At 31.7% G+C, this 27,406-nt stretch overlaps 5 protein-coding genes and 2 long non-coding RNA genes across 11 annotated transcripts in view; 5 read left to right on the top strand and 2 right to left on the bottom strand.

Moving 5' to 3' along the window:
- The window catches only part of LOC107366093 (mechanosensory protein 2), a 52,591-nt gene extending 50,772 nt beyond the window's left edge, over window positions 1–1,819 (top strand). For both annotated transcript variants that reach the window (XM_015933664.3, XM_015933665.3), the window contains exons 4-5: window positions 719–978; window positions 1,096–1,819. In XM_015933664.3, the coding sequence (XP_015789150.1) occupies window positions 719–978; window positions 1,096–1,363 (528 nt within the window). In that variant the 3' untranslated portion in view covers window positions 1,364–1,819. The remainder of the gene's footprint in view (window positions 1–718; window positions 979–1,095) is intronic.
- A 745-nt stretch (window positions 1,820–2,564) lies between these two features.
- On the top strand, window positions 2,565–4,236 carry LOC107366095 (band 7 protein AGAP004871). The gene is made up of 5 exons (XM_015933667.3): window positions 2,565–2,755; window positions 2,853–2,953; window positions 3,068–3,223; window positions 3,294–3,553; window positions 3,629–4,236. The coding sequence occupies exons 1-5, from the start codon at window positions 2,680–2,682 to the stop codon at window positions 3,894–3,896; spliced, it is 861 nt and encodes a 286-aa protein (XP_015789153.1). The 5' UTR covers window positions 2,565–2,679; the 3' UTR covers window positions 3,897–4,236.
- A 273-nt stretch (window positions 4,237–4,509) lies between these two features.
- Window positions 4,510–6,373, top strand: LOC107366094 (mechanosensory protein 2). The gene is made up of 5 exons (XM_015933666.3): window positions 4,510–4,933; window positions 5,000–5,103; window positions 5,226–5,381; window positions 5,533–5,792; window positions 5,863–6,373. The coding sequence occupies exons 1-5, from the start codon at window positions 4,855–4,857 to the stop codon at window positions 6,128–6,130; spliced, it is 867 nt and encodes a 288-aa protein (XP_015789152.1). The 5' UTR covers window positions 4,510–4,854; the 3' UTR covers window positions 6,131–6,373.
- A 437-nt stretch (window positions 6,374–6,810) lies between these two features.
- Window positions 6,811–13,443, bottom strand: LOC107366096 (acidic phospholipase A2 PA4). 4 transcript variants are annotated; one of them, XM_089266887.1, is made up of 9 exons: window positions 13,106–13,376; window positions 12,460–12,964; window positions 10,949–11,156; window positions 9,237–10,667; window positions 8,931–9,039; window positions 8,266–8,852; window positions 7,799–7,883; window positions 7,561–7,720; window positions 6,811–7,052 (listed from the first exon to the last, which is right to left on the bottom strand). In XM_089266887.1, the coding sequence occupies exons 7-9, from the start codon at window positions 7,803–7,805 to the stop codon at window positions 6,821–6,823; spliced, it is 399 nt and encodes a 132-aa protein (XP_089123013.1). In that variant the 5' UTR covers window positions 7,806–7,883; window positions 8,266–8,852; window positions 8,931–9,039; window positions 9,237–10,667; window positions 10,949–11,156; window positions 12,460–12,964; window positions 13,106–13,376; the 3' UTR covers window positions 6,811–6,820. The 4 variants fall into 4 exon arrangements, with proteins under 4 accessions (XP_089123013.1, XP_089123014.1, XP_089123012.1 ...); XM_089266888.1 differs by having other exon boundaries at window positions 7,799–7,879; window positions 8,931–10,667; window positions 13,106–13,443; XM_089266886.1 differs by having other exon boundaries at window positions 8,931–10,667; window positions 13,106–13,398.
- Window positions 11,542–27,406, top strand: part of LOC107366091 (tyrosine-protein kinase transmembrane receptor Ror-like) — a 60,905-nt gene continuing 45,040 nt past the window's right edge. The window contains exon 1 of the mRNA XM_015933662.3: window positions 11,542–12,056. Within this exon, the coding sequence (XP_015789148.1) occupies window positions 11,786–12,056 (271 nt within the window). The 5' untranslated portion in view covers window positions 11,542–11,785. The remainder of the gene's footprint in view (window positions 12,057–27,406) is intronic.
- On the top strand, window positions 13,328–25,899 carry LOC112539287 (uncharacterized). Its single transcript, XR_003082988.2, has 2 exons — window positions 13,328–13,939; window positions 25,330–25,899. It is a non-coding gene; the product is annotated as an uncharacterized LOC112539287 (long non-coding RNA).
- Window positions 13,886–14,365, bottom strand: LOC149093782 (uncharacterized). The gene is made up of 3 exons (XR_016198248.1): window positions 14,232–14,365; window positions 14,121–14,151; window positions 13,886–14,022 (listed from the first exon to the last, which is right to left on the bottom strand). It is a non-coding gene; the product is annotated as an uncharacterized LOC149093782 (long non-coding RNA).

Here is a 27,406-nt window from a genome sequence, read left to right on the forward strand (position 1 = left end):
ATACATTAATTGCTAAATCAACTAAAATGCATACCATTAACCTAGACCAAATTGGTGTAAAGTGATGAAATGAGATGCTGTTTATCTTATTTTGTTAGCTTCTCCCCCATTCATATTCATGGCATATATTTTGTGGCATTCATTGGTTTGACTTATTTGTTACTCAAATATTTATCAACTATCAAGAGATTTTCATTGATGGACTATCAGCTCAACTTATTATGGTTTCTCTTCGACAATACTCTGTCTTTTGATCTGTGGCATTAACAAAAAAAAGAGTTTCAACTTGTTTAACGTTATCATTTTCTCTCTTTACCAGCCAATAGAACTCAAATATTTAACTTCTTTATCTCATTTTCCATGGTACCTTTCTCATCAGAACCTGAGCTGCTTTTATCCTGATCGTAAATTAGTGATTCATCATCAGTTATATTCATATCAATTAGAGATTGAAAATAAGTAATGAGAACAACTCTTTCCAATCAAATGAATCAATTTACAACAATATATTGTTGATTTTCTAGCAAATGTGATCTTTGATGTTATGCATTATACTAGCTGGTTTGCAATTAATTTACATGAGTAGTCCAAAACTTCGCTCACGTTTCCATCAATCTATGAAAACAAGTGATCATTTTAGGATTTTAATTTTATAGTCACCCACATCATATTTGACGTTACGATTTAATAAATATTTAATTTTAATTTTGATTTACAGATCTTATCTAAGGACTCAGTAACTGTAGCTGTTGATGCTGTAGTTTATTATCGAATCAGTAATGCCACTGTTGCCGTTACCAATGTTGAAGATTATGGACGATCAACCCGTTTATTGGCCGCTACAACACTCCGAAATGTACTTGGAACCAAAAACTTATCTGAACTTCTCAGTGAAAGAGAATCAATTAGCCACATGATTCAGAGTAGTTTAGATGAAGCAACCGATCCTTGGGGAGTAAAAGTCGAACGTGTTGAAGTGTAAGTTATATGCTGTAAATCAATCATAATATTTCTATTTTAAAAGCCAAATCAATCTCTTGAGATTGCAACAAATTGTCTGTATCATTATTCATTCTTACTTTTCTTTCCTTGTAGTAAGGATGTTCGTTTACCAGTGCAATTACAAAGAGCCATGGCTGCTGAGGCTGAAGCTGCTCGGGAAGCTCGAGCTAAAGTTATTGCTGCTGAAGGAGAGCAAAAGGCTTCAAGAGCTTTGAAAGAAGCTGCCGATGTTATTACAGATTCACCTGCTGCTTTACAATTACGATACCTACAAACCCTTTCCTCAATTGCGGCCGAGAAAAACTCAACAATAGTATTCCCTATTCCAATGGAATTATTTAAAGGACATATAACCATGTGATTATTGTCGTAGAATCTCTGCTCGGTGCACTGAATCATGGAAATATATAATATATATTTTATTTCTAAGTTAAAAAAAATGAGAAAAGAGTAATGCGGGATTTAATGCAATTTTTATCCCTCTGTAAGCTTATACCTTATACCTTTTATTTGTCATTCGAAACTGCATCACACACAAAAAACACACATCAGCTGTACTCATTTCTGCCTCGTGTTTTATTCCGTCGATGATTAACAAAAAAATCAAAAATTGTAAGACGCTTTTAACATTTATACATTAATCTTGAGACAGCTTGATGAGCTCTTTAAGAAACTAGCAAAGCAATTTAAGAACAAATTATTAATGTTGTGGCTTGTTTCTTTTTTTATTATAATCACCAATTAACAATGTTAACACTAACCTGGTCACCTTCAATGTTACCTATTTTCAATAAAATATCTTCTTTTTGTACATAAAGCCAATTGTGTATTGAACCTTTATTGATCATTCAGAGTTTTCATTTTCTCATATCAAAAGCAAACGGTATTGAATGAATCACTAATAGATTAATAGATTAACTAAAGCTAAGTTAGTGTAAAAGTATTGGAAAATTCATTTTAATGATGAGTTACGACGATTTGGCGCGATTTGGATTTTTCAGGATTTTGAGTTCGATAGCCAATACTTTTGCACTTAGCTTTATAATGAAATGATTTGGAATCTTGATGAAGATTTCATTTACAAATCAAATAATTTTAGGAAACCGATTAGTTCATCAATTTAAAGGAAGACAATGAAGATCAAGATTATTCAAATAATACAAACAAACTGATGTTTATTGCACGTGAACTGACTAATTGAATCCTTTACTTAACTATGAACTTCACCATGAATTGATATCGGTTAATGTGAGTAATATTGGATTACACATCTAAAAATAATCCTTCATTTTGCATGCGTAAATATCATCTCATAAGAACCTAGCACTACTCTAATCTTTGGTCCGGTCTTCGAAACTTTTTGTAATCATTTTATTTTGTATCGTTTAATCAACTCTACAAATCAAAGATAAACGGTTTTGTATGTTATCAGTATGATTCATTGTTGCGTCAAAGCATTTCACACAAAATCTGGATGAGGAGTAACTCTCGAACCGATCAGATAATTAGCTGGATATATATTTAAAAAAATGGTAAACAAGGGAAAGGAAAACAGTTTCTTTTTGCTCTTGTGCATAATCACACACCTTTGTCGTTGCATCGTTTGATAAACTATTATTCATTTGCTTTTTCTTTTGTTTATTCTGTTCTTGTTATTTTTCTTTGTTCATTTAAATAATGTCGGTTGATATTGAAGTTGCAGATATTCAAAAAACTGATAGGAAGTTCATCTTCTCGGACCATGATGAAAATTGTAAGTTTGAATTTAATTTATTAGGAATCAGCTTTGGAAGTCAAAAGCAATCTTGAATCTTTACTAATTATTTTTTAACATGTATCTGTTTTAATAGCTAAGAAGGAAGCCAATTCTATAGCTACTTTCTTTCTAACAGCTATTTCAGTTTTACTGGTTATCGTTACATTACCATTCTCTCTTTTTTACTGTATAAAGGTACGTAATCTAATTATCATTAACAAATGAAATAATGATCAGCTGAGAAACTGTGTGCGTTTAGGTTTTTAATACTGTATGTTAACTAATGTTTCGTATGTTTTTTTATTTTAGGTTGTCCAAGAATATGAGAGAGCTGTTATTTTTAGGTTAGGTCGTTTGCTTAAAGGTGGTGCCCGTGGGCCTGGTATCTTTTTTGTTATTCCCTGCATCGATTCATATACTAAAGTGGATCTGAGAACAGTGACTTTTGATGTACCACCTCAAGAGGTAAGAATTTTCATTTTACTATGTGATATTAGATGATAACTCATACAGCTGTTTTAATTTGCCATTACAGGTTCTGTCTAAAGATTCAGTAACTACGACAGTTGATGCTGTGGTTTATTATCGAATCAGTAATGCCACTGTTGCCGTTACCAATGTTGAAGATTATGGACGATCAACCCGTTTATTGGCCGCTACAACACTCCGTAATGTACTTGGAACCAAAAACTTATCTGAACTTCTCAGTGAAAGAGAATCAATTAGCCACATGATTCAGAGTAGTTTAGATGAAGCAACCGATCCTTGGGGAGTAAAAGTCGAACGTGTTGAAGTGTAAGTGACTTGATGCTTAGTGGTGTTTTTAGTGTTGATGAAATAATCATTTGTTATTCTTGTTTTTTTCTGCAGTAAGGATGTTCGTCTACCTCAGCAGTTACAAAGAGCCATGGCTGCTGAAGCTGAAGCTTCTCGAGAAGCTCGTGCTAAAGTGATTGCTGCTGAAGGAGAGCAAAAGGCTTCAAGAGCTCTGAAAGAAGCTGCCGATGTTATTAGCGATGCACCTGCTGCCTTGCAATTACGATATTTGCAAACTCTGGCTACTATTGCAGCCGAGAAAAACTCAACAATAGTATTCCCTATTCCAATGGAATTGTTTAAAGGACATATAACTAGCTGATCAAGGATGATTAGCTGATAGCTGCAAGATTTGCTAGCTTGGATTTTTTATACACAGAAATCAATTTGATAATAATTTAATACTTAACTATCTTTCTTTTAGACTAAAATTTCATTCGTTATTGAAATCATGGTTAATCACGGCGACTTGTGAGGGTTCTGAGAAAAATATATTAATATCTGATTGATCACATTTATAATCTCGAGATAACTTGTAAGCTCTTTGAACAACTCTGAAAACCTCTCTATATCGCGACTTGTTTTAATGTAAATCAAAATCACTTATAATTAACAAACATCAACTAATCTGGCAATATCAAATAAAAAATTCTTTATTTTAATCACTCATTGTTAATCTCATTCACTTATTGAATTCCCATTCAATTATTAATAGAATTATATCCCCCGAATACAAAGTTGTATAAAATTGAATGTTTGAATGTTTTATTTTAATTGATCTCAAGACCATATTTGATAATAAAAACCCAACTCTATTACGATAAACTTTGTTAATTCAATAATTTTGTGAAACAATCACTGTTAATCTTTTGATATCCAAAATGGGTTATGGTTTAAAAGAAAGAAGTGAGGATTAATATTAGACGGTTTCAGATTTATTATCCTTAACCAAGACCTAATCCAAACCATGGAATACAGCTACAGCTGATTAGTGCGAATTGACTTTAAATAAAACTGTGAAGTCCCAATCTATCACGTAACTCAGGCCTTTAAGTTTCCTCATCGATAGCTACATTAAACCAGACTTTATTTAATGTTTGGATAATCTCGGAAAATCTCTCCAATGGTTACGCGCTTTGTTTGATCTCAACTAGTCTTATGGGCCAGCTGGGCGCATCTCGCTCCATCCTGCCTCTGTCTATCCTAGTCAATTTAGAGTAACGCTTTTTTCTTTATTATCGATCTTTCACAACTTAGTGATCGTGTTTTAAATTGGAAAAATGTCCGTTGAAATTGCCCTCACACCACCACCACAAAAATCTGAACGGAAATTCGTGTTTTCTGACCATGAAGATGGAGGTAAGTTTATTAAAGAGAGCTAAACTGGAGCTATCTCATTTACTCTTTCTTTTTCCTTTATTTCAGCAAATGTGGGTGAAAACAATGCTATAATTGCTACCTTGCTACGCGTTATATCAATCTTATTGATTGTCATTACTTTACCATTCTCTCTTCTCTTTACCGTTAAGGTAAGTCAAATAAATATTAATCAAACTCTTACCCCGTTTCATGTTGAAAATTTACATTATTTATCTTTTACATTATTCAATTAATATTTCAATTTTATATTTTCATTTGTTCTTTATTCCAGGTTGTCCAAGAATATGAAAGAGCCGTTATTTTTAGGTTAGGACGCTTGGTTAAGGGTGGGGCTCGTGGACCTGGTATCTTCTTCATCATTCCCTGTATTGATTCATATTGTAAAATTGATTTGAGAACGGTGACTTTTGATGTTCCGCCTCAAGAGGTGAGTATTTTTTGCGTGCGATTTCGGAATTACATTATAAACACAAAATCACATTTCATAATCACAATGTTAAATCAAATCAACTGTGCCATCTATCTACTTTTTTTCTTACCTGAAGTGACAATTGTTTCTTTTATTTATATTTCTTTAGATCTTATCTAAGGACTCTGTAACTGTAGCTGTTGATGCGGTTGTTTATTATCGCATTAGTAATGCTACTGTTGCTGTTACAAATGTCGCAGACTATGGAATGTCAACACGTTTACTAGCTGCTACAACACTCCGTAATGTACTTGGAACCAAAAACTTATCTGAACTTCTCAGTGAAAGAGAATCAATTAGCCATATGATTCAGAGTAGTTTGGATGTTGCCACTGATCCTTGGGGAGTTAAAGTTGAACGCGTTGAAGTGTAAGTGACTTGACACTCGTTTTACATTTAGAGTTGATGAAATAATAATTTGTTTTTGCATCTCTTGCAGTAAGGATGTTCGTCTACCTCAACAATTACAAAGAGCCATGGCTGCTGAAGCTGAAGCTTCTCGAGAAGCTCGTGCTAAAGTGATTGCCGCTGAAGGAGAGCAAAAGGCTTCAAGAGCTCTGAAAGAAGCTGCCGATGTTATTGCAGATTCACCCGCTGCTTTACAATTACGATACCTACAAACCCTTAGCTCAATTGCTGCCGAGAAAAATTCAACAATAGTGTTCCCTTTACCGATGGAACTATTCAAAGGCTATTTAACCAAGTGATTGTTGGATTGCCACTTCTTTTGATATGAAACACCCAAAATATGGAACGTCAACTACAAAATACTATTCTTTTAATACAAAAATTTTCTATTTTATTCGTGCTGGCACCAAAAAACATATCTAATCAAAACTTATAAAAACACAAATTAAGCTCTAATCCTTATACTCGTCATGAAAGCTTGGAAAAGTTTAAAATGTCCACATTGATTACACAAACATTAAACTATTATTTCCAAAACATTATTTTATTTCAATACTCATATTATACATGTGTACATGTAAAAAGTCCTATCTCAAAGATGCTGTGAAGTATTTTTCAGATTCAATGACGATTAAATATTAAGTCTTATGTCCACAGGTAATCTGAATTTACTCCAAAGGCATTAAATAATGTTACTCGTGTTATAGCATTTGATTTTCATATTTTCTAATGAAGATATCAAAATGAACGAGTAAACAGCTATCAATTTATTGATGGAGGTTTGCGTTCATTTGGTTAATCATATTTACCAGGAAATCTGGTCCTGAGTTTCAGTACAATCAGTAAATATCTGTAGTTTTCCGAGCTTAATGGCAAAGTGGCAATAAGTAGAGCTAGTAAACGGAGAAAAATATAGATGGCACTAGTGATGTTAGAACCGATGAAAGTTAAATGTTAAATGAGCTAAAACCATAGAAAGTTGAACTTGATCAATATTCTAATTTATTTGGTACAAAAACAATTCTAGGCTCTGATTTGGGTCTTCCTTTAAAAAATATGGAATCAGCGCAAAATGGGTCAAATTTTGATTTACAAGGTTTCGCTGTATCTATACAGGCTGTTTGCATCACGTTGAAATAAATGTTACCAATTAAGTCACTTAAGGAAGATTTTGTTTTCTTGAGACACTTGTAGAAGGCTTCATCACATCGACAATGGGATCTGAAACAAGAAACAAAGACAATTAATTAATGTACGACAAATTTTCAATCATAAAGTAGGCCTACTACAAATTCACTCTCAAATAATTGACTAACTAATAAATTTTAAGAATTGCAAGCGTGAAAGATAAAGCTCCAGCAACTGTGCCCGTAGCATTGATATTTTTAAAGCTAACTCGAAAGAATAGCTTTTAAACGTTTCTTAAATTGTTCAATTTTTAATAGTATTCAATCTTTTGGGCTATTCACTATTCACATTTCATCTAGTTATTCAATTCAATACAATTCACTTTGATATTTGAAGGTTAGACAACTGAAGATAGAGTATTCATGATTTAGACTTGAAGTATCAAAGTGTCCATGAAGATAATAAGACTTGCTAAAATTTTGAGGCAATCTTAGATGGTTATCCCTTTTTCTGAGGCCATTTTTAATATTCAACAAAATTTAACCTTTGAACTTGTGAACTATCATATGACTTGGAGAGAATAATGAAAACTATAACTTACATGGTATATAACGAGAAGTTCATTAGACCATAGGCCACCCTCATAGATCTCATTCTGGTTGGACAATGGTCATGATCACGACAGCACCTATCAACATCAGCATATTCACCAAGATCATTGTAATGTTTAGCTTGGTCACCCAATCCACACCATTTGGTACCTTTGATGATAAAAAAGACACTTACAATGTTAGTTAATTGCTAAACACTAGAGAGCACCATAACCGTAATAAACATACCAGGCATGATTCCTTTCCAAATTGATTTAAGATTTGTGTTAATTGGTTTATATCCATCATATCTTATCGATTCACCAGATCCTGTCTTATAATTAATAATCACATTAGCATTTACGGAAATAAATAAAATTAAAAAAACTAACAATACGAATGAAAACTTCATTTCAATTGAAAATAGTCAAAAGTGAATACAATGATTTTGGTCAAGGGTAAAGTGTCTGTTCAAGTAAAATGTTTAAACTAAGGTTGTTGTCCAGTTTTAAGAAAAAATTTTGAGCCGATTTGAGATAAGCCCTTCAGGCCTTGAGTCACGGATAAGAAATAAACTAAAACCCTTAAGAATAACCCAGAAAATCTTTTTTTGGACTTTACGTAGAAAAGAAAAGTAACTTTTCTATTGAAAACAGTAAGTTGAAAAAAAGGTTACTTTGGATAAAAGCATTAAAGCCATTTAAAGGTATACGTACCTATGAAAAAAGTGAAAGTATGTTGAAGAAGTGAATTGGTTCCAAAAGATGGCAAATATTCAAGATGATTATGGTTAACTTATGAATCATGGGTAAGGTTTTCCTTCTTGACAATGTATCTCCATTTGGTAAGTCAAGTCTTAAATTGAATTTACTTCTTGGTCCTTTTGTCATAGATGTTTTCAGTTTCCATTATATTCAATGGTGATGCAGTGAAAGTAAAATGGTGTCTGACAACAGGATTGAAATGGTAATTGAGTTTAAGATGAAATTGCATTTTCAGCTGATCACCAATGTAAAGATGAATTAACTGATTGACTTTTTGTTTGTTGCTTTAAAAATTGACTTGATCCAAGTTGACAGTTTATGAGGAGTGAAATGATATAACAATAACCAAGAAAAGCACAATGTAGGAAACAATTTCAATCATATTAATCGAAAAGCGAAAGAGAGGCACAAAATACATCAATTAAATTGCCATCCAGAGTAACTTTAATTTAATGTTGATTCAATTTGTAACAGAGAGAAATGCAACAGCAAAAGGTTAATTTCTTGGTCCGATTAGTAGTGAGATTCAAGTCCAGAGTCTGAATAAAAGGATGAACAAAAAAGTGATTAGTAACAAAAATATCTTGACTGATTATCCGTGCATTATATGTACTAACAGAAAAGTAATGATGAATCTTCAGATTTGTCCTTTTTTTTGCTGTTCCTCTCATGATGGTTTTGATGAAAATAAATATTAGTGAGGTTAAATAAATTATTTGTGTTAATCTAATTTGGGTGAAGAGACACGAAAAAAGAGGCAATGAAACTGATTATTCGATTCTCAATGAGAGATTGGATGAACAAGGAATCTCTCATTAGTTGATTATAATGTTAACCTTATTAACAACATGATGCTGATTAATGAGTTTAGCTATTTAACAATCAACAGAAAAAAATCAAAGTTATTGATACAATTTCATTACCGTTTGCAGGCGAGAAAGAAGCAAGCAAAAGGATATTCAAAAAGTGGGTTTATCTAATCGTGAATAAACCAATGATTAGATAATTGAATTGAGTGATGGTCAGTCAGCCGTTTTGGTGGAAATGTATTTCTTTTCCAGGTTATTGATACTTTGGTCATCCACAAAAGTCTTCTGGAATGTCTTTCTGGTTAATTTCTGGTCATCAATGTCTTTGTGATTACTAATTACCAATCTATTATTGATTACTTTCACACAATATACACATGTACTTGGACTTTTGGGTTATTTTTTTTTGCTTGTTATTGAATTTGTTGATGTTGCTGTTATGTTGTCAGATTTGCTCATCGTTTGCTTTTCCTTACACAAAATCAATGTCATCATTTACTCATTACTAGTTCCAACTGAAGCTTACATATAAACACTGGACTCATCAGGAACAGATTACATGAGGTAAAACATGATTTGAATTACCAGGTTTTACATCTCCTTTTTGTGCTTTACTTTTCCATGTTCACTTTTTCCCCATTATTACGATTACTTCCAGCATGATCATTAAGGTTCAATCGCATGTTGATACTTTTTTTTGTAAGCTTTGTTGTGTTAGTAGGATAGCTCTTAACGTGATTAGATTGTATTTAAAAGGTAGAAATAATGAGAGGAGGAAGAAGAAAATGAAATGTGATTAAGTGATATTTAAGTTGTTATGCATTGATTTTGATGGTAAACACTCAATCAATCGTTAAATCAATTACTGTTTTGTTGGTTGCAATAATTGAAACCATTTTCCCAAAAATTATAGATGCAAGGCTTGGACAGGTGATTCGTATTGAAGGGCAACAACAGTTTTCAATGTAATATACCAATAGAGCTAGAATCAAGTCGATTGCTCTTCCATTAGATAATACAAACTCCAATTCAATTATTGCCATCAACTTTTCTTATTTGTTTGTCAGCATCAATCAAGTCAACCAGGTTTACCATAACTTATGATGAGCTTGGAATCTTCTAGATGATAATTACTAGAGCATCTCATTAGCAAATTAAAAAATTATCCTTGCTCTTCATTAGGTTCATCAATACAATAGGAGTTCATCCTTTTAATCAACAGTCCAAAAGCCATTTTGGTGAAAATGTTGTCTTGAATTTAATGTAAGAATAAACTTCATTTTTCTTTAGTGGTTTCTCATGATGATCCTGATGATGTTGAACCATTTTGGGCGTAACTTAATTCAATTCTAAATGTCTTCAATGGGGAATCATGTTGATTAGTTGGCAAAAATTGTTTCATCCAGTTTATACCAAAGAACCGACTTTTTCTTCAAGATTTACACCAAGCTGTATTAAATGTGAAACCTCCCAGAATCAGATTGATAGGCGTAAAAATGTGAATGTTATTGACAGAACCAGATATTATTGCATGGCGAACAAAAGCTAGAAAGAAAAGGAGAAAAGATAATGATAATGAAAAATAATTATACACTTTGTTCAGAGAGAAGGCAAAAAAGAGTTCAATTTAAAGTTGACACTGATAATAATCATGTAATGGTAACAATCAAATTGGAAGCTTTAAAACAAAACAATTATCATTGCCACTGAGCACACTTGAAGTGATAAAATGAGTAAATTGTCAACAGCTGAAAATTTGCAACTTTATTGCGCTGGAAACTTTTCAATTGAAAACAATTTCCACTCAAGATTATTCATTTACTTACATTTAAATGTAAACACACAATTTAATTTCCATTTGGTTTTCAGGCCAACAAATGTACCAGAATATTTCCATTATCGCAATAATCATCAGCAACTATGTTATTATGGTTATTATTACATTTATAATCAATCAATTTATCGATTCAATCATTGATACCATTGATTATTAGATTGAACAAAAAAGTAGTCACCAAACATTGAACTGTAAGCCTGCAAAAGAAAAGAAAAGTATATTTTAATCATTATTTTTATCTGATATAAGTTTCACCAAAAAAGGCTAATAAGAGGAAAATAATTCAGTGTTTGGAAGGAAAATTTATCAAAATTTTGTTTTTTCTTCTTTCTTTCTCCATCTCCACATTTAACTCACTTTCAACTTGTTAAATGTTATTTCATGAAGTATGATGATGTTGTTCAAGTTTGTGATATAATTGTGAAGGAAAGGCAAAGAGGAGGAAGATGATCAAGAAGAAGATGATGAAAGGATGAGGAAAAGGAGGAAGAAGGAAGATTGCGTGAGATGAGTAAGCAAAAAGTGAGCAAGACTGAGTCGACATTGAGAAACTGGGAGTGAATTTTATGCTCAGTTATCATTGAGACTTTATTTGAGTCACAATGTGTTTTCAATGTTTAATGGAGTAACTTTCTTATTGTCCGGTTTTTCACTTTTTTGGATTGACTCGACATTTTTTTAAACACAATCAATGGACATTTCAAATCATGTTTAAAAGTGTAACAATAGACTAATCAAGTGTTTAGGAAGTTTCACTTCTCTTCTTCTTCTCTGTTTATATTACACTTCATCATTGCTGTCATCAATTTTGTTCATCAAGTTTCAAATGATGACATTGTTTGTTTGTGTTTGGATAACGCTCCTTTTTGTACCCAAAAGTTTAACTAATCATCATTTTGGTAAATTCAGTTCGCCTCACAAAAATTATCCTTTTGATCAACATCAACAATCTGGTCTACATGACTCTAATCGTGATCATCACATGGTTAAACAAGACAGTCAGTTTACCATTGATACAAGTCAAAAATCAACTTTTCCGTTCTTCTCATCTTCACATAATCAATTGACCGAGGAAAGGTTATTTGAAACTCCATCGGGTAAGTTGCATAGTGATGATTAACTCCACTGTAATTAATAACTGTTCAATGGATATAATCAGCCTTTTATAATCTTTAAAGTGCATCTTAAGTCAACTTTGAAGACGATTAAACTGATTAAATGTACAATTGTAAAAAGCACTCAATCATTATTATTCACTTCCATCGGTGAAGAGTCATCAAATACAAATGTATTGCAAGGTTAATCTACTTATTAATCTTGAAAATCTTGAAATTCGAGACCATCATTATCATAATCATCGGATTACTCTGGTATCTATGAACGTTTCAGGTAACAGCTAATCAAAATAAGTATTTTTGATTGGAAATGATAGGAGTTACGATCTGTATAAACCTATTGCTATTGTTAACCAACAGAATTGTTTGGAAACTGTTGTCTTACCATTTCAATTCAATTGATCAATTATTGGTCTTGAATTTGTAGCAATTTGGTTAGCTTGAATTATATTCACTTTTGGGTTTGCTAATTGGGTTTGATTGCTTATGTTGTCATTTTGGCTTTCCTTTCCTTAGAGATAAAGTCCAACTCAACAGGATGAATTTAATGTCACAGGCTTCACTTTTGAGTGTCTTTACATGTTTATCCAACAATCATTAACTTCTTTTGACTGTTAACTAACAAAAGATTCCATCCATTGTAATGAGCAAAAGTTGGATGGTTAATTTGTTACAATTAACAGAAATGACCAGTAAAAACGTTTGTCTTCCAGTTAATGTCCATGCCTTTCAGTATTTAGCATTTGCTTTTGTTTTTTTGCTCTCAATATCTTCCATTGGATCACATTAACAATCGTAAGGAAACCAAAAAAACGGATTTATCTCAACTGGCCAGAAGACATGATTAAAGTAGTTGAATGAACGTGATTCAAGGGCAATTAACTGGCTACCTAAATAAATAAGACAAAATAAAATTACAGTTTAAGGATGAACAAAACAACAAGAAAGAAAGAGTTCGCGTAAGGTAAGGGATAATGTTTATCAAATGGCAAAAATTGTAGCAAGGAAAAATAAATAGGAATTATACTTACCTTTTTCATTGACTCATTTTAGAGCAAAATAAATGAGCACAAACAGTTGATAATGATGGATAATGATGATGGGAATGATGATAATCCAGAGAATGTTTGAAGAAATAAATAAATTGATCAATTAATAGTTTGCAAGAGTATCAACTTTAAGATATCGAGTCTTTGATACGATCCAATGGGATTACCAATTCCTTATTTAGTTTTTCATTTAATCATCCTTACTGTTTGTAATCTTTTAACAATTTTGTCCAACATTCGCATCTAATGATTAATCAACTTCACTAGATCAAACTAAATTGTTTACAATCATAACATTTTAACGATCATCTTAAATTACAAGTCAATATCTTGATATCTTTAATTGCGCCCCCTTTAGGATTCATGTCCTTTGATCACATGATAGCCTTTTCCCTCCAATTTTGAAGTCAATGGCTTCCATTACCTAACAGTTCAATCCTTTCATGTTTTTGCTTATTTCAATGTGACTTGTGTTGATTTTCATTTAATTAAATATTCTGATTTAAATTAATTATATTGACCAACTGTTGGTGGAAATTATTGTTCTCAGGTTGAACAATTTATCGAGTAATTTGGAGATTATTCCGATCGTTTTCCCGTTTACATATTGTTTTATTGATAACATTTATTCTCTCTGTAAATCCTTTTCTATTTTTGTATTGTGATTAATGAATAACCTGGTGATATAAGGAGGTATACAAAAAAGGCTTTCATCTTGATTGTTACCCTTTCAATACAAAAGGATATAATCTTGAGCCTTCAATATTATTCCCCTTGGTAAACCCAACCAAAAATCCAAATTAAACTACATCTCAGGTTAGTTAACTGATTGATACATTTTGACTATTGGGATGGCCAAAGTGATAAGCTTTAAGCTTTCTTTTCCTATCTTCATCACCCTTTGTTGATTTTAGATTGTAAAAGAAACATGAATCAATATTGATTTAAACGATAAAAGTACAAATAAGTACATATGAAACAAAAACGGTTGCCTTACCTTTTCAAACAGTAAACTTAATATTAACAATCTGAAAATGATGAAAACCGGTTAAATTGAAGCAAAATCTTGCCTTTGGTCTCTAATTACGTTTGATAAATATTTACAAACCTATCATTACAAATTGTCCAATGGTGTCAATCATTATCATAACTTTTTCCTTTCTTTTGTAAGGTCTCTTCAGGGATGAGGAATAGAGACTTACAACTGAGATCAGTTTCTCAATAACTTTAAGTATAATCAACGTTGTTAATCAATTTGAGGTTAAATTATTTTATTTCAGTTGAGGTGTCTAAGTCACCAGTAAATCAAACGTTAACACAAGAGCACAGGTAATAAGTAATTAGACTTATTTTTAAGTAAATTAAGTTGATTATGATGAGCACAGTATTGAGAGAATACCCTCTTCAATCAATTAACAATTTGTTGATCACAGTTTTAAAGAGAGAGAGAGAGAAAAACATAATCTAATCTGTTGGTCAAATTGACCAGTATTTATATTAAGTAAAGAGGAAAAGGAAGAAAAGCTAAACATGTGATATTAAACTAATGGGGGTTGACATTGAATTACAAACTGTAAATTAAGAGAGGCAAAAAGTAGTGTCGATCCCTTACAGATGCCCCCACTAAGTCGCAATCGGTCCTTCATTAGGTTCGAGGGCGGCAAAGGTAACGAAATTTTGCCTCATTAAACTTATAAGGGATTGGACGGTCATGGTTTGGTATTGGTTCGACGAAATTGGTTTCATCATAAGATCTATTATTCAGTTTTTCTTGTCTTCGAGTTTTTGACATGTAATGTTTCAAAGCAACATCATTTTTCAAAGGGTTTGGCCAATCATCAATGTAATTCATAATGTCATTAATAAGTCCAGACATGTAATGATTTTTTGGATAAACATAACCTTGGTAGAGTCCGTGGATTCTTACTGGTTGTGTGCTGAGCCATTTGATTCTAGTTTGTTCAATTCTTTGGTAGTCGATCAAATATAAATACATTGTATAAGCAGCATCAACCAATGAAGAGTGTTCTCTGGATTGAGTGATCTTACCAAAAAGCGTAAATATACAATATTTCAATCCTAATTGTGGTGAATTAGATCTACAATTATAATAACTCGAGATACAAATGATTCTTGGAAGTAGATAATCATGATCATTTGGATTTATGAATAGGTTTTTGAAGTCCTGAGCTTGACCTGACACAATAATTCGCTTATATTTCCTCAATATCGTGATGATTCGTTTACGGACATGGTAAAATGTTGGTGCATATTTTAACTGAACCCATGTAATGTTATGATGTTCAGTCATAAAGTCTTCAATTGCTGATTTTGGATGTTTAATGAATTCATTAAATATGATTTCTCCTGATGAATCAACGATAGAAATCCAACATGGAACTTGTATTTTGGACGTTTGATTGGAAGAAGTTTTTACTCTCAGTGTTAAGTTTTCAATATCAATTGAACAAGCATTTAAACTATCTTGGTGAAGCTGGACATTATTTTTCGCTATTAACCAAGCAAAGTGTTGTGGAGGTTTGATCATCTCTAGCTGTTTAACACAAAATTCAGCTTTAATCGAATCGTAAGCAACATCACGTCTTATTCTGGTTTTCTTATTTCGTTCAACTGAGTGTCTTCTTTGGTAATCATGAAACTTTCTTTTTAAAAGATCACTGTATTCCATTGATTGTTTAGTTTTTGGACCACTTTTGCTATCTGGTTGATAAGCATCGAGATTTGTGGACAAAACATCATCAATGTCTTCAATTTCAATATCTGTAATTGCAGGTTTACTTATAACTGATTTAACTTGAATTTGGTTTGGTTCATGATTAATTGGGTGAGTGATGGAGCTTTTCATTTGTTTTTCATTAACATCATTATTATTCATGATTGGTTTATTCCAATCGCCCCAATCAACAATGGAATAACATTCTGAAGCAACTGAACTCGATTCTCTCACTCGTTTACTTGGACGGTCGTTGTTGATACATTTGTTTGCATTTTTTGATGGGTATGAATAAGAAGGTCGTTTAACTTGTTGATTATTAATTTGCTTAGCAGAATTGGCTCTTTTTTCATCGATTTGCTTTTGAAGGCCTTCGATTCTTTCCTTTTGTTGAATTAAGTTTTTATGTTGTCTTTCAAATGAACTTATGAAGGTTTGCTTATATACATCTTGAGCCGTTTGATTACAATGGTTTTCATCTCCAGTTGTTATTGTTGATAAAAACTTTACCATCAAGTCATCTTGCTTGAGTATTGGGTCCATAATGTTGATGAAAGTGTCAGCAATGTACGATTGATCAAATTTGAAGACATTTGATTGCAGTTTACAGTTACTAATGTGGTCAATCATTAATGAATAAAATCTCTTTTCTTTACAGTTATTGTAGATACAATTAACTGTTATTATTTCTGAGTCAAATTCACGATCTGATGATACTCTTTTCAAGATTTGTTGACTGTTACAATTATGACTTATACAATTGAATGCTAAATTTTCCAAATAGCTATCATTGATTCCCAGTATTGATTCATTTTTAGTTATTTTGTTGACAATTACCATGAAATGTGAACATAATTTGCAATAAAGTCGATCACAATTGTAACATTTATAAGGTTCAACAGCTAATTGGTCGCAAAGATTGCACAAATTTTTGGTTATACCGAGTCCAGGATCGTTATCAATGGTAAAACCAGGCTTAAGCTTAACAATATTGAATGCTGAAAAGATGCTTTCGACTGCTGTGTTTTTGAACTTTCTTTTGTACTTGTCTTCGATGAATTGGTAGAATTGTTTAACATCATAGACTTTTGTTATTGCTAAAGATGACGATGAAGATGACATTTCAATCTATTATGAGATTAATGGTAATTGCTTAAGATGAAAAGATGATGATTGCTTTCAGTAAAAACCTTGTCTTTGACCAATTTTCCTTCAATCTTATCACTGTTGATATTTGATTCAAAACTTAATGCTAATCCAATATCAAAAGAATCCACCAATTTGGTTGTTAGACTTTGAACCTGAATCAAGTCAAATGAATGGATCAAACCTCTTCAGTTAGAGAGTACTTTATGGTCGAGATTAGATGTGGTTACTGAATAACATGTAAAGGTGATGAAATGAAGAAAGTTGACCATCAGATTGAGAGCATACGCTCGTCAATTAGCAACGATACAGCAATTATTGAAGGTGCTGAATGAATGACCAGAAGAAGAGTAGTTTGTTTAATGTTGAGATTGACGGTTTAATGATGATTTGATGTACAAGCAGCTCAATTGATTGATGTTTGTTGGTTAGATGTGAGCACAATTTTCACTTATTGTTGAATTTGATTCAATTTTAGCAATCAATTTGGAATTGAAATGAATTTATTTCCGAGAAATGAGCATAGAAAACATGAGCTTTCAATTCAATAAGCATCTTCACTTCATTAGCTGAACACTGTACCACTATATTTGTCGCTTGTTTTTGATTATGATGCAGAGATGATGATCATTTGAGAGAATACTCTCTTCAAACGTTTACTTCTGTGACAACTTGAAACAATATTGAACTCAATTTTGAAATTAACTGAAAAATGCACCAAAAATTCATTAACAAACTCATGAGAAAAGATTGAAGTAAATGAGAGCATTAAGAAACATGTATTATAACTGCTTGATCTAGTAATGAGTGCATTTTTATCAAAAGAGGAAAAGGAAGACCATTGACAATGTAAATTGACAAAACAATAGATGGAGACATTAAGGCAATCCATCGATAAATGAAAAATATTTGATTAATTGACCATCGATACTCATAAGTGCATCAAAATTGTATGCATAAAATTTGTTTTCATGAGCATGATTAGCTTTGATGGTTAGTTATTGTTGAAAGATTGATCTCATGAGATTTAGCATTGGTTTTGAGATGAAACTCGAAACTTGAAATTGACTTTTTGTTGCTTTTTAAAGCATTTGTTAGAGCTAATTTGAACAATCTAAACGAGTTAAAATTGGTTTTAGATTTGTAGGATTATCGGCTCGAAAGCTATGACATTGAGAAATTTTTCAATGCTAAATCTATGAAAAACATGACTTGATTTGATCGTTTTTTGAGCTTCATGTTTTAACAATGCATTCAGTTAAACTATACAGTTACCTTCACCATGAATTGAGCTTTCGATTGATATATAATATGTTATGATAAGTTGGACAATTATTGAGCTGTTCAACTATCCAAAAGTAACCATTCAAGCTTATTTATTTTGACTAAATTTTAGGTTTTTTCACCTTGTAATAGGTAAATGTAAGTTTAAGATGTTTTTTATCATTAAGCATCTTTACTGAGCTAAATATGAATCTTTTGAGACATTGAACATTGATCTACAACATTTGATTCCAAAATTATAAGCAAAAAACATGATTCGTGGGGGTGGAGGCTGAAACTTTGGTCACTTGTGGTATTGAAGGGTTTGAGTTGGTGAAGGAAAGCAATATATCAATCGAAAGATCTCAACGAGATCTGTTCAACTATGCATTAAAATTGGAGCTAATCCAAAAATAAATCTGACTTTATCATTAATGAGCGAGTTTCAATGGCATTTCTAAGGTAAATTTTTGGTCATTTTGTGTTCGAGTTTTTTGGTATTTTTAAACATTTTTAAAGTAATATTAACTGTGAATATGTTATTGAGCATCTAGTTTGAGCATTATAAGGTGAATTTGATTTGTTAGTTTTGTTGTAAATCATGATAATCCTTGAACTTTAGGTTCTTAAAATACGTTAGTTTTGGTTAATTTTGACTCTTGATTTTGAACTAATTGTTGTTAATATTGTAAAAGATTAAAACTACTTTTCTTAATGTTGTTTCAATGATGATCATGAGATTGTTTCGTTGTATATTTTTCGTTGTAGATTATTCTATTAACAGGTGAAGATTACTTAGTAATTTGATGAATTATGAATAATGACGGTTTTCCTTGTTTTACTCGCTTGATTCTTGTTCAATTGCTTCAATTTCTGTTTCACCAACGTTGATAAGCTTGAGTTGGTCAAAATTTACTCTAAATTTTTTCAGAGTTTCGATGCAAGTAATTTCAGCGACTGAATCCAAAACATTGTGAACAATGTATTTACCTTTAAATGATGGAGTTAACTTTTTACCAAGGGTTAAGCTAATGTTTTTGATAGCAACTCTAACAATATCCCCTGGTTTGAATGGTTTCTCTTTCAATTTTTGATTCTGCATGAATCTTTCCTGTTTAATTAACCTTTGATCAATAACCTCTTGTCTGATCGCTTCGATGTTACTTCTATCGAACTCGATTGGAGTATCCATTTGATTTGTAAGAGTTGTTCTTGATGGAATCTGAAAAAGCAGATAATGTGGAGAGTTTCCAAGGGACTCTGAAGGTGTATGGTTATAGCTTATTATGTTTCTGGTTAAATTTTTGTCCCAATTTTTTATATTTCCATCAGCTGTCATTTTTATCAAGTTCCCAATGATTCCGTTGGTTCTTTCAACTAATCCTTGTGATTCTGGTCGGTAAGGTGTTGACTTTATATGTTTGAATTGATTTTCTTCAACATATTTTTTGAAGTCATCTGACCTAAAACATGGACCGTTATCAGTTTGGATTTCGTTTAATGGTCCAACAAATCGAATGATGTACTCAATAAACTCTTTTGCTTCTTTTGATGTTTGATTCCTGTATGCCTGAGCAAATACAAAGTGTGTTAACATGTCAACTGCAACGAAAAGATATTTGTTTCGCAGGTTTGAACTTTTATAAGCACCAACAACATCAATCTGGATTCTTTCAAGTGGTAACTTTGGAACCGGCATTGATCTAGGGATATGATCGTTTGTTGTTTTATGCTTGTATCTACCACAGATATCACAAAGTCTGATTTTATCACGAATAATCTTATTCATGAGTGGGAACCAGAAATTTTCTCTTATACGTTTAGCTGTTGGTTTATAGCCAAAGTGTCCTCCTAATGTTTTCTCATGATATTCAGTGTAGACTTTCTCAATTAAGGAAGCAGGTACGTAAACAGCAATTTTACCATTTTTCATTTTACGACAAACAAGATCATTTTTAATGATGTAGTTTTTATGATGAATCTTCTCGTTCAGTATTTCTTCTTTGATTCTCTTAATGAATGAATCTTTTTCTTGTTCTTGGTGAAAAATTGAATGATTCTTTTCAATTTCTGGGTAAGTGATGCTGAAGATAAATTTTTTCATGGTATGGTTGTCCATGATTTCAGGTTGACCAGTTTTTTCATTAATATCTGTTATAATTTCTTTTATCGTTGCGATTTGAACAGATTCATTTTCATTTTCAGTTTCATGTAAAGAAATCAAATCACATCTATCTTCATTTTCAATTACTAAAGGTTCATTTGTTTGTGACGAATCATCATTTTCTAAAATTAAATTTAAACTCGGAGCATTTAAATAGTGAATGTAACGGTAAAAATCCTCCTCATCAATTTCACCCGTTCTTTTGTGTTTCCACTCGTTACTACGAGAAAAACAGTCCGCTGGATGTTCACTGCCTTTTTTATAAATGATTTTGTAATTGTATTGTGATAAAATTGTTGCCCATCTGTGTAATCGAGCGCATTTAAAGTTGATTTTCTTCAGTGAACAAAGTGCACAATGATCGGATATAATTGTGAAAGGTCTACCAAGTAAGTAATGACCATATTTAAGTACTCCTACAATAACAGCAAGGCATTCTTTTTCTGTGATTGTATATGCTAACTGATGTTTAGCTAATTTTTGACCGAAATAAGCAACTGGGCGCCAGTTATCTTCTTCTTTTTGTGTTAACATTCCTCCCACAGCAATCGATGATGCGTCAACTTCAAGTTGATGCTCTTTGAGTGGGTCAAATTGACAGAGTTCGCAATCTCTGATAAGTATTGATTTAATTAATTCCCAGTTTTGTTGATGTATTGACGTCCATTTAAATTTTTTCTTGCGACTACATAATTCAAATAAGTTTGAAGCTAAAGTTGAATAATTTGGTATAAATTTCGACAAATAATTGAATAATCCGAGTTGACTTTGCAGTGATTTTAAATCTTTAGGTGGACTAAATTGTTTCAATCTTTCAATTTTCGATGGATCTGGTTTAATAGATTTACCAGATATAATATGTCCTAGGAATTTTACTTCTTCATGCCCCCACTTGCATTTATCAGGCTGAATTTTAAGTCCGACTTCTCTAACTTTGTTAAAGGTTTGAGTCGCATTCATCAAAAGTTCATCAAATGTCTTTCCAAAAATGATTACGTCGTCAATGTATGCTAGACAACATTTATATAATAGTTTACCGAAGATTTTGTTGACAAATTGTTGAAAATATGCTGGACTGTCTGCTAAGCCCATTGGTAGCCTTATGTATTGGTATTTGCCTGTTTCAGTGACAAAGGCAACCTTTTCTCGCTCTTCAGGATCTAATTCAATTTGATGGAATCCTTGAGCAAAGTCAATAGTGATAAAGTAATTGTAACCAGCAAGTGCTTGTATAAAATCTTCAATGTTTGGCATTGGATAATTTCTGGTTCGCATTAAAGCATTTAGTTCTTGAAATGATGTGACGAATCTGTAAGTACCTGGAGTAGGTTTTGGAACTAAAAAGGCAGGTGAACCACCTCGTGATGTTGATGGTTCAACAATATCATTTTCAATCAGCTCTTTTATCATATTGTCTAAAATTTCCCTTTTTTCAGGTCCCAGTCGATATGGTTTGCATTGAGGTATTGGATTCATTCCCAAATCAATTTTAATTCCAACTTTTTCAGCAGGAATTTTTCCAATATCGTATTTTGACTTCGAAAACACGTCCGAATAGACTTTGAAAAAATTATTCAATCTTATTTTTTGTTTATAATTAAGTCTTGGATCGACCCCACAATTCAACGTTTGCATTACGTTGTCAATTTGCGAAGGAAACTCTTCTTTTCTTTTATCGATTTTCATCTTCATGAAAGTTTTTTCATACTTTTCATTTTCAGTTTTTTCAATGTTGAGTATGTTATAAGAATTTACTGCGAAATCTGGATTAGTTGCTGAATTATCATCCACTTTTTTATTTTTCCTTCGATTTCTTTTCTTAATTGGTTTTTCTGGTGTTTTTTCTGGTTCACTTGGAACTTCAGGACCAAATATTTTTGGAAAATACTCAGTGAAAACATAATCAAAACTGACTTTTGATGGAATCTTGATTGATAATTTGAGAGGAAAAAATGTTCCTTCATGTTGAAAAATTGACCAGCGTTCATGATTAACAATTGTTGCACCCGCATCACACCAATATGAGAAGTTAGATCCCAAAATGATATCATAAGGTAAATTGTCAAATACATAAACTCTTAGTGCATTTTGATAGAACGGTTCAACCGTTTTGAAAATTACTTGAGTTACACCAGCAGCTTTCGTTGTTGTTACTGCAAATCCCATGAAGCTTTCTCTGAATTTGTAGATTCTTAAACCAAGTTTTTCTGCAACTTCAGTCTTAATAACGGTAGCATTTGCACCCGTATCAAATAAACCGTTAATTGATAAATCAGTTTCTTCTACTAAAATTTTGATTTCAGGGACATTATTCTTCTTTTCACTTGAAGCCGTAGCTAAAACATGTAAATAATTTGCTTGATTAACCGTATTGTTATTTGTATTATTGTTTTGAGGACAATTTGCAGCAACATGACCAGGGGCGTAACAAATCAAACAAGGAGTTGCTGCATTTGATGAATTTTGGTTCGTATTAGTTACGTTTGAACTTGTATTTTGGTTTTGATTAGCATTAGATGATGATTGAATTGCATCTTCATAACGTGGAGGTCTATCTCGACGGTTATAATTGTTTCTGTATCCACGATTGTTCGCTCTTCTGTTGTTGTAACCTCCTCTAGTGTATCTAGGAGATTGATTATTGTTACTTGTTTGATTACTATTTTGATAGTTGTTTTGTTGTTGAGGATATTGCTGTTGATTGTTGTTTGTTTGTTGATAATTATTTGGTTGACTGTAATAATTTTGATTAGACTGAGCAATTCTAGGCTCTGATCTTCTTTCATTCCTTCTTATATTGTCAGTCAATATCCTATTAACATAAGTAATTAGTAACGTTAAAACCTTTTCAGTTGAATCAATTGTTTGCTCGTGAATAGCGTTAAATACGAGTCTCTCAGGTAACAAGGTTAATAACCAATAAGCAATATGAATGTCTTTTGAAAATGGGATAACTGTTTTGTAAGCGTCTGTAATTGCTTTAACGTATGATTGAGGGTCCATTCCGATTTGAAATTTTTGATAAAACAAACGATTTTTAGCGGCAATGAGTTCTGGTTGCCCAATATAACTTTTTCTTATTTCTGTAATCAGTTGTTTCAAGGTTAAATTGTGACATCTTGATTCAATATTCTTGATTAGCTGGTAAACGTCCGCAGAGACTCTGGTTTTTAGTAGTTTAATTGCAATGTCTTCTGATAATTCATAAACATCAAACATCAAATTAACGAAACGATCTAAATATGCTAGAATCGTCTCACATCTTTCATCAAATGGTTGGATTATTCTGTCTTTATTCATTTCAATAAATTTATCTTGCGCTGAAATAGCTTCTTGCGGTGGTTTCTCGTATTCATAACTTGTCGAAGGTTTATTAGGCTCAAAGGTTACTTTGCTTTTATCTTGGTTTTTATCTGGTAAGCGATTAAAGCATAATGACTGAGGTCCAAATGTTTCTTCGTCTTTGTTTGCTTCTTTTTGAGCCATTTGTCTGAATCGAGATACTTGAGCTGCTGTAAAACCCATTTCAAACAATGTTTCTTCATCTAAATCAATATCATCATCAATTTCAGACAAAACTAGATTTACTATATTATCTTCAGTAATTTTATAGTTTCGTAAACGTTTTATACTTTCAGGTGTTTCTAGCCATTTTTTATCAAATACAAGTTCTAGGTTCCATTCACCAACTGTATTAATTGATTTATGATAAATGGCATTTGTTCTCAATGCTTGTTTGACTTGACCAGTTACATAGTTTATCTTCATTGATGGTGGCATGTTGAGACCGAGAACTTGTGCTGTTTCTCTTTTAACAGTTTCTGATGATAAGTAATCTTTTACAGTTGCCATATTTGGTTTGATTGATACTATTGATGTATCTTCAACGCTATCTTCAAGAGTAGGAAACTGAGAAAATGACCAAAGCGAATCTAAATTAGTTTGATCAATGATGAAAGCCTCGATTGTTTCAAGATGTAAGCAGGAATGAATATAGTTGCTTAGTTTTCAATGTTGTACCAAGGTTAAATAAAGGTTATAACAGAACTTAATGTTGAACTCAATTTACAACAGAACCAGATTTATAGTTGATCAGCTTTATCACATTTGAGAGCATACGCTCTTCAATTCAACGAAATGACGATTTGAAGAACAATATTGATACTAAATTTGAAAAAGCAGGAACTAGTTATCGAGGTCTGATGTTGGTTAGGTTTAATCGTAAGATTCTGACGAACGAGTTGATTGTGTTAATGACAAATCTTTATTTATGAGAGAATACTCTCCTCAAGGTTTAACGGTGAAGATTCAGCTTTTGTTTAGTAATTTTGTTGATTAATCTTCACTAGGTTTTGAGAGAAACTCTCTTCAATTTCAGTAAAACACGATAATGGTACACAATTAACTGGTTCGATTTCAGAGTAGCATCCTCGCCATTTGTAAGGTCTCTTCAGGGATGAGGAATAGAGACTTACAACTGAGATCAGTTTCTCAATAACTTTAAGTATAATCAACGTTGTTAATCAATTTGAGGTTAAATTATTTTATTTCAGTTGAGGTGTCTAAGTCACCAGTAAATCAAACGTTAACACAAGAGCACAGGTAATAAGTAATTAGACTTATTTTTAAGTAAATTAAGTTGATTATGATGAGCACAGTATTGAGAGAATACCCTCTTCAATCAATTAACAATTTGTTGATCACAGTTTTAAAGAGAGAGAGAGAGAGAAAAACATAATCTAATCTGTTGGTCAAATTGACCAGTATTTATATTAAGTAAAGAGGAAAAGGAAGAAAAGCTAAACATGTGATATTAAACTAATGGGGGTTGACATTGAATTACAAACTGTAAATTAAGAGAGGCAAAAAGTAGTGTCGATCCCTTACACTTTCTTCTAGCTCATCAATGTGAACCGAAATTAAATCAACCAGAAAACGATTACCTTCAACAATTTATCATTTCTGTTAACCACTGGACAGTCCATCTTCAATTGAACCCTTTCAAAGTCAACACCGTTGGTCCAATGATTTTCACACTCATTGTATCTTTAAATTATGCTACAGATAATTTACATTACCATTGTGCATGTAAAAAGTGGATGTAAAAGTTTACACTAAAGTGAACATAAACTACAATTTGTTTCCAAGGAAACAAAATATCTGTGTGTATATTAAACATACATGTTAATATTGAGTAAAAAATACTAATAATCATAACAATTGTATTATTAGATGAATTGTTTACTCTTCGATAATAACACAATGCTCAATTGATTGATAATCTAATAACAAGATTAACTGTGATGTCCGTTGATGCTTTTTTCAAACCTTTTTCAATAATAAGCCAATAATATAAACTGCCTTTTTATACTGTCTTGATTGTCATCAGTTGATTGTATTAGATGACTAAATTAAATAAAAACCCAAAAGGGTAAAAACAAGAACATTGAAAATAATGTAAACACTAAATCATTTTGACAACAGTAAATAGCTTGAAAAAAAACGTATAAATCAATTTGAATGGGAAAGACAAAAATGATTGCTCGAGAAAGCTCAATCAAGAAATAAAACCCAGAGAATCAAAACTATTAAATATAACAATCGACAAGCAAATAAATCAATGAGTATAGTAATTGATTTTACAATATAATCAATCAACTATATTGAACTAACCATGAAACTTTACTTTTACCAGATAATGTTGAACAAATTTGTGGTGAAATGAACAAAATTTTGTCCTTTTTCAACCTTTTAATGTTTATCAAGTAAACGGTTGAGAGCATATTAAAGTGTATAATTTTAAATTAGATTCATTTCTTACCTCTAAATTGAGTTTGATGGACTAAAGATATTGAAACATTTTTGTAATACTTTGTTATTGGTTAATTATCAATAGTTATTGAATTACATGGTGTTTTGCGTTAAAAAAGTGATTTCAAATTGCAAATAAGAAGCATAAATACGGAAGCAAATTCCAAGCAGAACTGAAAATTTACAGAAATAATCAACATTTCAAATTGGAATCAAATAAGAGATTGAAAAGGTTAAACATTTTACTTACAAAAACGACAAATAACTTTGATATCTTCGAACCTCCGTCGATAGTTATCCCATTGTATGGACTTAGAACTCGGTCTAAAATTTCAAGAGCCTTGAGAAGAAATAAATTGTACTAATCGATTAGTATCTTAACATTAATTTACAATGAAAAGCATTTTCTCATGAAGTTCCTTGTTTTTCTCATCAATATCATTAAATCTTGAAATGCTAGTTCATGTCTTACCTTTAAAGATACAGACAAGTTGAACTTGTTGTAGCGACAGCTCATATGAAGTTGATGGTACAGATTGTTCAACTAATCAGGAAAAACATGAAATATAATCATTGAATTTGTTTAAAAGAACAAATATTTTCAATTTTTATTTTGATTACGATTTTTTACTTTCACTATCAACTTTCTTTCTTTCTGCTTATAATTATCTGAATAACCTTTACCGTTTCCCCAATCATTGGGATAGTGGAACTCATTCTTAAAGCAATCAATGAGTTCTTATTCGATTCATAAATTATTAATGATTAGCCAAAAAATCAATCTTCATTTTGTATTGAATGGAAGAAGTGTCTCTTACTTGACTTAAAAATGTAGCACCCGGGTTGAAATATCAAGAATTATCTTACTGTAGAAAATGATTTATCAAGATTTTTGTAATATAACTATAAAATAATTCTGCGTTTGCAAGTATTCATGATTTGCCAAATCACCTTCCATGTTGACACAAGGAATATTAGTGAAGTACAATTGCTAAGAAATGAATATGGTTTTCAGCATGATAATATTTAATTTAAAAGCCTTAAATTTATGTGATATGAAATTATTTAAAATATTAGAAAGAATGGATAGATTTTTAATTGTTAATATTTAATCAGTAATTGAAACATGAATTTGACAAGATTTGATTAAATATTGATTTTTGTT

The sequence above is a fragment of the Tetranychus urticae genome, chromosome 2 (genome assembly GCF_039701765.1).
Source record: "Tetranychus urticae isolate SD_2017Ah chromosome 2, NJAU_TeUrti_SD_1.0, whole genome shotgun sequence".
In the NCBI taxonomy this organism is placed as follows: Eukaryota; Metazoa; Arthropoda; class Arachnida; order Trombidiformes; family Tetranychidae; genus Tetranychus; species Tetranychus urticae.

Bases quoted from the DNA above. Each gene is read 5' to 3' on its own strand.
- LOC107366096 (XM_015933668.3), bottom strand. From the start codon at position 7,961: ATGAAGTTTTCATTCGTATTGTTAGTTTTTTTAATTTTATTTATTTCC. The intron at 7,721-7,798 runs GTATGTTTATTA...TTATCATCAAAG, and splicing joins TTGGAAAGGAATCATGCCTG to GTACCAAATGGTGTGGATTG. The intron at 7,053-7,560 runs GTAAGTTATAGT...TTCTTGTTTCAG, and splicing joins AACTTCTCGTTATATACCAT to ATCCCATTGTCGATGTGATG.
- LOC107366094 (XM_015933666.3), top strand. From the start codon at position 4,855: ATGTCCGTTGAAATTGCCCTCACACCACCACCACAAAAATCTGAACGG. The intron at 5,104-5,225 runs GTAAGTCAAATA...TCTTTATTCCAG, and splicing joins CTCTTCTCTTTACCGTTAAG to GTTGTCCAAGAATATGAAAG. The intron at 5,793-5,862 runs GTAAGTGACTTG...CATCTCTTGCAG, and splicing joins AAAGTTGAACGCGTTGAAGT to TAAGGATGTTCGTCTACCTC.
- LOC107366095 (XM_015933667.3), top strand. From the start codon at position 2,680: ATGTCGGTTGATATTGAAGTTGCAGATATTCAAAAAACTGATAGGAAG. The intron at 2,756-2,852 runs GTAAGTTTGAAT...CTGTTTTAATAG, and splicing joins CTCGGACCATGATGAAAATT to CTAAGAAGGAAGCCAATTCT. The intron at 2,954-3,067 runs GTACGTAATCTA...TTTTTATTTTAG, and splicing joins CTCTTTTTTACTGTATAAAG to GTTGTCCAAGAATATGAGAG.